Raw genomic sequence first — 12,118 nt, 5'->3', positions numbered from 1 at the left:
CACGGGTTCCATTGCGTCTATATTACCGCGAGTGCCCTATGCGTAATCGGAGTGCAACAATATCAAAGGAGCAATAGTAATCTAATTCTTTAAGTTGAGTAACACTTTGTTATTTTTATTTTTATCGAAATCACGATATAAATTTGTTTCACGTTTCAATTAAATTAACGACATATTAAATAGGAGCAGTAGTGATTCATAGAAATAATTATAAATTATTGAGTATGAATTTATCAATGTAGATTTTGATTGATTTTTGTTGTTAATATACCAATATGCTTCTTTAAGTTTTTGTTATCTTTATTATCCTTTTTTCTCTTTTTTTTTATAATTATGTTTCAGACAATCTTATATTGTTCTTTCTCAAATTTTCGCTCTTGTCGTTTATTATTCTTTGTTACTTTATTATTCTTTACTTTATCATTATATTTGTTTTTTATTGCTAAACTTTCTGAACTAGTGTAAGAAATGTATACTGAAGCGTTCTTTATTGCAGTGTAACGAAATTCAATGTAAAAGTTCACTGAACTGATTGCACTAGGTCTCGAATAAGTGCAAGCAGTGCAAGACATGCGAAAATGACTGCGTTCTGCAAAACGCAACTCTTGCATTATATGATATTAATAACATTATGTCTAAATGTAATAATATGTGTCATCTGTATGTTTTACCATCATTATCTTTGATTAAGATTGCTTCTAAATGTAGAATTGCAATTACATCTTAATCAGATAAATCTAACAATTCTAATAACACATGATTGGGTATGACTGCACTGTAACGTTCTTTATTACCTGTTTGCACTATGTCTACTATCTACGCTTAGTTTTAATTCAGTTCAGTTCTAGTGCAATGTTAAGGCTGCAATAAAAACAAACCTATTTTCTTCTATTATTTTATATTACGTCTATAATTTATTAATAATTTATCCAAAAATATGAAATCTATAATTATCACTCTTGCTTGCTTCTATTTCTTCTCTTCTTTTTGTGTTTATATTTTTCTGTCGACTTTTATAATAATTGCTATTTATTTTTATTTTTTAAAATTTTTCACTCTTTGACTTTTCTTTTATCTTTTTATCATCTGCTACTTTATCATTTTTTTCGTCATCTTTCGGCGATTTTCTACCATATTTGTATTGCCGTTTACTTGTTCAAACTTTTCATCCTTTTCTAATTCCTTTTTTCTCACTTTATCTCTTATTTGAGCATTTTCTTCAACATTAAATTTTTGAAAAAATTTGTTTCTAATTTCATTGAAATATACAAAAAAAAATAGTTAAATCTAGAAATATCTAATATTTAATATCAATAATTTTAATGTATCTAAAATTTAATTTGTGTAATAAATATAAAAATTTTATTTATTAAAACGCAAAGCGTTTTGCAAGATATATGTAAAAATATCCAACTATAGAAAAAATGCAATATGTGAAAATAAACCTAACATATACAGAGATATAACATATAGAATAGAGATCCAACATAAAAGATACAATATGTACAACGTACAATATATAGAAAAGCGCAGCATAAAGATTTATCTAATATAAAACAGAAGATTATAGAAAGTCTAACACAAACAAAGATTTAGCGCTTCGCTATTTTTTAGAGTATTTGCAACATTCTTTTGGGGGATTTTAAATCATCTTGATAATGCATTTATTATATTATATAGACGTTATAGACACAACAAAGTTGATTTTATATAGCACATGTATCACATGTAGCACTGATTTAGTAATGCAAGAAGAATTATTTATAAGTATTAAGGCTCTCGAACAGTTATCAAAGCCATATTGAATTGTGATGTCAAAGAATAAATACGTTAACTTTTATTACGTGCCATTTGTAAATAAAAACAATTTGGCTAAAACGAAATTATGAGGTCGCATTAAAACAATTGTAATAATAAAGGAAAGCAATCCTTAGCTCCCCCCCTCCTGACAGTCAGTAAATGTAATACAAAAATGAACGTATCATTTATTGCTTTTGACGCTACGATTCAATATGGCTGTGGTAACTATTTAGAAACCTTAAATATGTGTATTACGTTTGCTTTGTAATATATATATACACATACACATACACCCACACAAACGTGCAAGTTACAGATATATATTTTCTTTTTTTTTTTAATAAATACTTATTAATTCATCATAAATTTATTTTTGTGTTTAACAAATAAGCATTAGTTTGTAATAAATTACATTATAGATTAATATTTATGTTAAACATAGAAATGCCAGCAAATAATTTAATATTTACTTTGTGTGTGTAAAAAAAGGGAAAATATATATCTATATATATTACAAAGAAGATATATTTGTATTTAGAAGATCTAGTATTGTATTTATATATTATGTATTATACAAGATATAGACAAATGAAAAAAGAGTTATGGGATAACTCGTGTGATGTTAAGAATATATATTAGATAAAATATCATAAGCATCTCTCCCTTAAGAAATTATCCCAATATAATATCTTGCGGATTATACTATTGAGTTATACAGTTATGACAGAGTGTATTCTTATTAATTAAATTTTTTAAGATCTATTGCTATTATCTGTTTGGTATAAATTCTATACCAAAATTTAAATGCTAAATGCATATTATGTATTTTGTGTAACATTGTATGTTGTATCAATTTACTTTGCCTCGCTAGCACTTTCTTTTTAAATTAAAATTAATTTTATTAAATATAAGATTGGCGTACTTATGATTTTGTTACGTAAGGAATCTTCTTTCTTTTGACTTTTATTTCATAATTCATTAATGTTTAATTTTTGCAACGTCAAAAAATGTAAATTGTACAATGATGTAATACCGCATCATAGACCAGTCATAATGTTACGTGCAATTGATACATCAAATAATCTAACGTTTTGATAATATAAACAAAAATTATAAATATAATGTTTATATTACATAAATTAAGGCATTATGTATAGTTCTTTTTTGTTGCATGCCATTCATAAGAATATTAACAAAGAGCATAAAGTATCGCACGTTTACGCAGTTATATTTCAAAAAGTATGCCGTTATCTATCGAGTTAAATGTATATATGCGTATGTTCATGTGTGTATGCATGTTACGTTATGTGTGCTTGTCGATTGAAATACTCAATGTTATGTCGTTCTGTATGCATTGTCGTAACCAAACACGAATAAAAAGAATGTCTTTTCAGGATGGTGCTGTATCATTTGTATTGAACGTCTTAGGAATCTAATCATCTTTTAATTTTTTTTAGAATAATATATGTTTTATTGTTTAATTTTTGTTGAAATTGGAAAATGTGAATAAACACGGATGGATTTTTATAAACATATTTTATAATACGTTTATAAAAATGAAAAATCCATTCATGTTTATTCACATTTTTTATTCGACGATAAATACTGGTCTTAAAGATTCTTATTTTATTAGAAGATATTAAGGCTTGGCTATTTTGAGACGTTTTATTGATTGTATGACATTAGATTAGTTGCTATGTATAGTTTTATTTTTTAATTTTCTCTTAGAAATGAAATGTTTTTATTGTAATTTTATATAATTTTGTAATCCTGAAACTTGTAAAATATGCGGCAAACTGAGATATGTGTTCAAATTGAGACATATGTCACAAAAGTGTAAAGTATTTATTGAATGCAACGATTTTTGACAGCTGAAAAATGTACTATTATTTTAAGAATTATTACATACTATTTTTTTAGGACACAACTAAGACACTATAAATATACTAATATAGATTTAATAATATATGTTATATATTAATATATGAAATAAGTATTATGTATTAAGTTTGCTCCGAAAGTTTCCGCAAAATTGCGAAGAATGTTCTCATGATAAATTTTTCTTTCGAAAGTTCAAATATGTCTCACGGTGAACGAATGAATGTTTATTGATGTGGAAAAGGCAAATGCGTTATTAAAAGATAAAATAAAGTTAGCATAGCAACAGTTTTAATGTGACACGATGCCCAATGCCATATTGCGGATACTTTCAAAACAACCTCTACATATAATATAATTAATATTTTTATTAATATAATTTATATTATTAAAACATAATTTATATTATATTGAGATATTTATAGTATAAGTACTACTAATAGTTCGTCCAACATTAAAAAGCCTCTTGAGATTCCGAGGCTTTATCTCAGTACTTTGAGCATTTGACTTGAATTTCTTCGGTAGACTTCTAAATCTTGTTGAAATTATTTAATGCTGAATCTGAATGGCGATTGTAGATCTCTTAATCACCAGATCGAGTCATTTTTTGCTCCTTAAACGCGATACTAATAATTGTGTCAATAATTTCATATTTTATAGATTTCAGGATAACAAAATCATTATGTATGTATTTAAGAGAAAACTAAAAAATAAAGCTGTACGTAGCAAGTAATCCGTTGTCATATAACCAATATAACGTCTCAAGATAGTCGAGCCTTAACTGCATTCTAAGTTTTTGTTTGTAACGTTTCTATCCAAAGAAATATGCATTCATATATGTATCACAGGTCTATGTATATCTTACACCTTATTTGAGAACGATATTTACATTGTCACGTGAAAGATAATACTAATTGTAGAATGTTAAAGTGAGATCGATTATATATGTATATCTATGAGTAGCACTTATAAATTTGAATATTATAATGAATGCGGTATATTCTGCCATATTGTCTGTTAGTAAATTAATTAGCTCAGCGCACATATTTATGATTGTAGTAAATTATTGCAAAATATCGCGATTTATTCACAATTTGTAATTAATTAATACGTTGTTATCAAACTTATCTTAAACTTCATTTGCAATTGTTATTGCATGATTGGCATTAAAGCTTTTTGAACTTATTTTACTGAATATGATAATCGCGATACACATATGGAGAGTGTAAAAGTAATAGGCTTCGTTCAGCAGAAAAAACTAATCATTTAGCGCTTAGTGATTTGTTAATACGATTTGTTCTTGTCTTTAGTTCTTTATTGGATTTAAGTGTAGGAGAACCAATCATATTAAAGAACCATTAAGTGTTTATTGATTAGTTTTCTTTGCTGAACACAGTCATAGTGATGTAAGTCATTTTTTTTTTAAATCTGTTGACTTGAAATCGTTGGTGCAGTCTACTGAAGCAAATGTATTAAAGATCTTTTGTTTCTTAAAATTATAGAAGTGACTTACACCACTTTTGTAACTCTCACTCTTCCAATTTTATATACTTATATAATATATTCTTCTCATGGTGATAAATTATGGCGTTTTCTTCTATAATCAAATAAGATATTTTTTACACCGGTTAAAACAGACCGATAAATGATAAGACTAGATGCTATCTTTTTAGATGCCTTTTTCAGAACAAATTTTGTTGCAATTTTGCGAATGACATTTTTTACAAATGTCGATATATTAAATTTGCTCGTGCAGATCAGAAAAAAATTATGTCACGTTATAGAAATATAGAATATTCATGTGAATATTTAGAAGTTATAATCTCTTTGAGAAATTCATAAATTGTGAATTAAACTTTACATGCATTTTTATCATGATATGATGCACAGTTCAATATAAAATTACAACATAAAATTGCATAATTTTTCTCTCATTTGCGATCTTTATTGCTTTATTTATCATCTTACATTAACTTTAGTTAAAATCCTTTAAAGTGGATTTTTAAAAATTCTATTTAATGTAAAGGTCACTCTTTATATATAGTTGTGGAGTTGAATACTGTATATCCACAATGTTTAATGTTGACTGTATGGATCATTGTTTTTTTATAATCATGTTTGAACGGTGATATGCGATGTACGTTAATAGTAATACTTTATGAAATACGTCTGAACACACTTGATCTAATCATTATAGTATAATATTTAATTGCGTATGCATAATTGCTAAGATTATTTCATTGTGGTTTTGTAAGAATTTTTAGATCAATGTTATGTGAAGTTCGTAGATGCACAAGTATCATTTCTCACGATCTTATTTACATGTATGTATATAGTAGATGAAAATAGCGTGCGAAATGAGAAATGCTCTATGACTTTGGAAACATAGTACAAGACAAAACTGCTCGATTTATATCCCTTGATGATATACGTTCTATGTACATTTATTAAATATATATTAAAAAGTAATAAATGTCTTGAGAATAATCCAAATGTTTTTTATTACGAAATGTTACTGTTTATTACGTATTTGTTCAAGTTGTGATTTTTGTTATTAATGGATAGTTGTAATTATTTCTGTAAAAGAGATTTTAATTTAAGATGCAAATATTTTACGAATTTTTGTAGACTCATAATTTAGATAGAACAAATAAAAATTTTGAAATTATATATTTATTTTGGATACATTTTTACTGTACATTAGAAAAAATAGGTATTTCTCCAGAAAAGTGGAAATTGAAAAATTAGAACACATGTATTGAGATTTTCTTCTTATAAATTAAAACACGATATACCATATATTATTTTATAAGTATTTTAATTTATGTTTTTTTTTCTCAAGTTTGATAATTGTTCAACAGATGGAGTTAAAAGATGTATCAACTTGAGCGCTCAAATAGCTAATTTTATCGTAAAAAAAAACTACCAAATATTTTTATTCTTATATATAAAGTTTGAGATACTAACTCATTAAGAAAATTAAATTTCTATCTACAAATTAAAAAAAATGTTTATCTGTATATGGCTTTTAACTTAATTAAAAGTATTGTTTATTTAAAACATAAAAGAATTTGTATCTTTTTATTTCTCTCGTGATGAGGAAGCTACACAGAGAAATATACCATAAATATGATATTTTGACTATAGTATATTATATTAATTTACAAAATAATAATAGATTATTTAAAGCAGAAATGTGTTTTTATATTTGTTTATTTGAAGCTTTAATATCGCTTTTAATTTATTTAGAGATATTATTATTTTTATTTTTGCATAGTATGCTAGTATATATAAATATACTATGCTAGTATATATAAAGCAGTAGGACTGTATGAGTAGGAAACTGTATCGAGCATAAAAGTGTTGCTTGACTATTTGGAGCAGAAATATGCTTTTATATTAAATTTATATTACTGTTTATTGAATGTCCCTCAATTTTTTGTACAATAATGTAACAGTAGAATTAATTACGACTTGGTCACGTCGATAATTCTATTATAATAACAATATTAATTACAAAGGACGTGAGTGTAGTAATGTATGTGTGCCATGTCCAAGGCATGACTTCAACCATCTCTCCTTTTTGTCAATTGAATCGACATCAAGCTCAATAACGGTTCGCAGAAACTTAGAATGTTGATTTTCCGACAAGAAGATTATTAGGCACAAAACATAGCGAAATAAAGTAATTTAATATCCTGCCAATTCGGCGAACGTCGAGTCCATTTCGTCGGCCAACGACTTGTATCTGTCCTTGTTGATGCCCAATTCGTCTGAAATGCAAGATAGTTATTTTTATTTCTATTTGAGACAAGAAATATTTATATTTAAATAGAATAATAATTACATTTAAATAGAACAAATGGAACTTACCTTCGAGCCTATCAACCTCCTTCTGGAGTTTCTTGACGGTCTTCTCGGCGAACTCGGCGCGAGCTTCAGCCTCCTTCAATTTAACTGTCAAAGTCTTCAATTGGCGTTTGAATTCTTCGACTCGTTGATTAGCCTAAAGATAAAGATAAGCATTTAAATTTAATTTTAAATAGTTTAACATTTTTATTAATTATATGTAATGTTTATTGTGTTCACACTTGAGAATCACATATATACCTTTTCTTCAGAAACTTCCAAAGATTTCAAACTGTTACCGACGACTTTCAATTCTTCTTCCAGCTCCATGATCTTGCTAAGAAAAAGTAGAAAACGGATAAGTTATAAAAATATGACTAAGTTTGATTTACTTGTTCAGGCATTATGCCAAATAGTTCTGGCACTTACGCTTCGCCGGATTTGACACGATCCTCTGCGACTTCGAGCTCGTCTTCAACGAAGGCCAGCTTGCGTGACACTTCATCAGATTTTCCATCAGCGTCTTCTGCGAGTAGGCGGGCCTCCTTCAATTGATTTGTCAATTGGTCCATCCTTTCCTCGTCCTGTTGTGAACGGTTTTCCAATACTTTGCACATACTGTAATTGTATCATATTTTGTAATGTGGTATATGGATGTGTAGATCGATTAAGTCATTCAATTACCGGCTAGACTCGTCGGCGGCCTGCGAAGCTTCAGTCAGCTTGGCGGACGCGGTGTTCAATCGTTCCTCCGAGCGCTCGAGATCCTCCTCGATAAGTTGGACTTTACGGTTAAGGGCAGCAACCTCAGATTCAGCCTAGAAGAACCGAATATACAAGGAATTCATACAGTATTGCTTTTTCTATTTATTTATAATATAAAACAGGAATAGGAAGTAAGTAATGCCATTACTTTTTATATATCATTACTTTTTATAATGACGATTTGGTAATGACGTTGCAATTTTTTTATGGCGGTAATGATATAAAATATGAAGTATAGCAATAGCAATGTACGAGAGTGGATCAAATATAAACGAGAATTTTTTAAAAAATTCTTTTTAAAAAATTTGCTCCAATTTTTAACGCGTTTAATTCGCCTTGCGTGGTCGAGCGTTGTCATGGAGCGTCTCTGATTAATTGGCGTCATCTTTTGATCCGATAAGCAGCCTTAATAACTTTCAAAAAATAACTCGTCAAGAAATTGGCATCGGTATGTAATGTTTCGGTCGGTCTCCAGAAGGTCACGAACCGCACGAATATTGTCTTCCATTAGACTCGTCCTGGGACGGCGATCGTGACTCTCATTTTCGAGTCTCTCGTCCTCCAGAGAGCCTTGTGCCAAAACAACAGGTGGGACTGTGAGAGGGTTGATTCCCCGAATTGTTGGCGTAATCTACGGAGAATTTCAACAGACCGAACCCCTCCTTTGTTAGAAATTTAATTACGATCTGTTGCGCAACGGACGGATGAATCTCTTTCTCGTTCATCTTGTGGCAGACTGTCGTACCGATCCGAGGATGCTCTCAGGCTAGAAATCCCCTTCTAATATCTTCACCAAAACATCCTCAACATTGCTTCGTTCTCCTTTACCTTCTCTAGGCTCCAGAGCGAAATTCTCATTTATATTTGATCCACCCTCGTATATATATTATTATATATTATATTGATATGTGCATTTACTTTTAGCTCGGGAATCAAATTATGAATATGAGTTGTGGACACGAGTATGTATTATTTTTTATACACTACAAAAAAAAGCCTTTAAAAGGTTTTGAAAAATTTTTGTAAATCGAGAACATTCTAATGAAAAATTTAATTTAATTTTTTTTGTAAACTTTAACTTCAAAATAAAAAAAAAACATATAGTGTTGCTATAAAGAAAGTATGTAGATAAAATGAATACTTTTTAAAATAAGCAACTGTGTGTTTTCTTTACGTTGATTTATCTCATTGTTCTGTTTATAAAAGTATTAAAGAACGATTAAAAAATAATGCGAGTACAAAACATCTCGTAAATTATTGATGTTTTGGTAACTTTATTTTAATATTTTTATATACGAAATAATTAAAGAATTATATTATGTAATGGAAATCGTATAATTCTATTTAAAAAAATGGCGATATCATTTTATGTGATCTTAACAAATTGATTTTCTTTAAATTAATTTTATCAATATATATTTGCGTCCCTTTAGATCGTATATTTTTATCTGAAACATTTTTCATACTTTCCAAGATGTTCGACCCATTTCAAACGTATGGCTCAGCTATATATACATATAAAGCTTACATTGGTAAGAGATTTCTCGCGATCTTCAAGATCCTTATTAGCCTGCTCGAGAGCTTGCTTGTTAGCTTCCAGATCACCTTCAACCTGAGTTAATTTTTTCGAGAGATCCGCAACCTCCTCGAGAACCTTGTCTGCGCGCAAATTCGCCTCTTTTGCCTGTCCTTCGCAGGTGTCAGCTTTGTCCATAGCATTGTCTTTCTCAAGCTTCATCGCTTGCATTTTCTTCTTGATGACATCCATGATGGCGGCTTTGTTTCGCGGACCGTATCAACGAAATTACCGAGTTTGCTGAAAATACAAGTATATTATAAATTCCATCGTCGCATCGTTGACTAACGATCATTTGCGCTTGTATGCGAAGATGGTATGCATTTTTTTTTGAGTTCGACGGGTGCATTTCGGCTCTCCAAAAATATGCGTGCACGGCTTGCGAGCCATCGAGCCCGACGTTCTGCAAAACCATAATTCCGGTAGGTGATCGCAACGCGTAAGCACGAAGAGAAGTCACGCATCAGGGCGTCTACGGAAATAGCATCTACAGCCCGATTCTATAAATATGTGCGGAACGACGGCGGCAAAAGCTTCTTCTGACGCCGCGCGGCGCAAGAACAGGCCAAAACGTAACGAGTGTAACCCAGAAGAACGGGCTTTACTTGGCCGCCACCGTCGACCGACATTCGATCTAACCGACGCGTATTAATAGCATTTTACAAAATTTCGGCGGCTTCTCCGCGATCGCGGCTTCCTCGCGCGAATTTTACGCTCGCGAACAAAGCTATTTCATCGCGATGCGTCCTTATGACAATTATGTGACAAAATTGACACGCGAGAGAACGTAATAAAGTATTCAATGCGCCACGAGGAATATCACAATTTTACAAAAGAATATTATTATGCAAATTCAAATATAATAATGTAATACTATTTGTGTTATATAAAATAAACAAATTTATAATCACCAAGCGCAAGTTTAAAACAATACTCAATATGTATGAAACATATTAAAGCAGAAATATCGTTAATAGAAGATAAATACAGGTGACAATATAATATGTTATATTGATTTTCAATATGTATAAAGCTCTGTTTTAAATATCTGCTTGTCGTGTAAAATAAACGTTTCTCTCAACCAAGAACAAAAAAATCAAATTATTCGACGATACATTTTGTAAAAGAAATTTACAAATTACCGTAAAAAATATAATCAAAATATTATTTAAACTTGTAACATCTGATTCCGAGGTATTAATAACTTATTGAGGAGCTGTGTTGATTACATTTGTCATTTGATGTCATAGTGATGCAATGCTATAGCTATTATGTCTACCGTCGAAAAAAAGAATACGATTCGATTTCGTAAATGACGCGCGGAGATATTATTTTACAAATAACTTTTTCGCTTTCGGTGAGCGAGTCAATAGATTTATCGTATTATATAAAGAGTAGTATTCGAGGGATATTATATTCAATAAAATGTATGTATACGTAACATAACGAATCAGCGCATGCACGCAGTTGACAGTTACGAATACTACTTACGGCATTGCTTTATGTTAAGCCCGAAAGCAAATTCTTCAAGCGTTAGCAGAGCTGTTATTATTTGGCAGCGGTTAGAAAGTCTTGCAAAGCTGTCCAGTTTCCAAGACATTTCGGGTCTTCGTGAAACGAATCTAGCTTCCTGTAAGAAGTTAAACGTCGTCTCCGTCGTTCAATAAAAAAAAAAAAGAGAGATAGAATGTAAATCGAATAGATACACATGCAAGCTAGAGCAGAAGATAAGACTATATATTTCAAAGCGTCCTCTTTAAGGAAAATTTTACTTGATGTAATATGATATACGTTACGTGTACCACATGTATATATTTTGATAAAATTTTCTCAGAGAGGACGTTTTGAAATGTAGGTCTAGAATATAAAATTGGGTGATAGATGCGCAAGCTAGACCAAATCCTTGGCGGAAGTAAAAATTGGAGCGTAAATTAAATGTAAGAGAATGACAGAAAGCTTTTAGGAGGCGAAAATTGAGGCAACGAAGTGTGAAAGAGGCTTCTTTTACATTTCATAGTTTCAATTTTCACTTCCTAGAATTTTCATTTACACTTCTGTTACTTCCTCTTATATTTGATTTACACTGAATTTTATTTTTACCAGCGGATAGATCCACTGTCGAAATGTGTTAGAAACACACGTCGAGTATTTGAAATGGCAGACAAACCACGTAGAAATGAACTTCAATTTCAAGCACTACGTAACTATCGGCACTGAATCGTTTGCTGCATTCTTTTTTTTTTTTTTTTT

At 29.9% G+C, this 12,118-nt stretch overlaps 1 protein-coding gene across 1 annotated transcript in view; it reads right to left on the bottom strand.

The window, feature by feature from the left end:
- Positions 1 to 7,077: 7,077 nt before the first annotated feature.
- Tm2 (tropomyosin 2) overlaps positions 7,078 to 12,118 on the bottom strand; it is a 5,676-nt gene continuing 635 nt past the window's right edge. Inside the window, exons 2-7 of the mRNA XM_018537731.1 lie at positions 9,821 to 10,108; positions 8,212 to 8,345; positions 7,957 to 8,145; positions 7,789 to 7,864; positions 7,552 to 7,684; positions 7,078 to 7,451 (exon numbers count right to left, since the gene is read on the bottom strand). Coding sequence (XP_018393233.1) covers positions 7,369 to 7,451; positions 7,552 to 7,684; positions 7,789 to 7,864; positions 7,957 to 8,145; positions 8,212 to 8,345; positions 9,821 to 10,060 — 855 coding nt within the window. The 5' untranslated portion in view covers positions 10,061 to 10,108 and the 3' untranslated portion in view covers positions 7,078 to 7,368. The remainder of the gene's footprint in view (positions 7,452 to 7,551; positions 7,685 to 7,788; positions 7,865 to 7,956; positions 8,146 to 8,211; positions 8,346 to 9,820; positions 10,109 to 12,118) is intronic.

The sequence above is a fragment of the Cyphomyrmex costatus genome, unplaced genomic scaffold (genome assembly GCF_001594065.2).
Source record: "Cyphomyrmex costatus isolate MS0001 unplaced genomic scaffold, Ccosl1.0 scaffold100, whole genome shotgun sequence".
NCBI lineage: Eukaryota > Metazoa > Arthropoda > Insecta > Hymenoptera > Formicidae > Cyphomyrmex > Cyphomyrmex costatus.
This window is presented reverse-complemented; position numbering and strand designations above follow the sequence as displayed.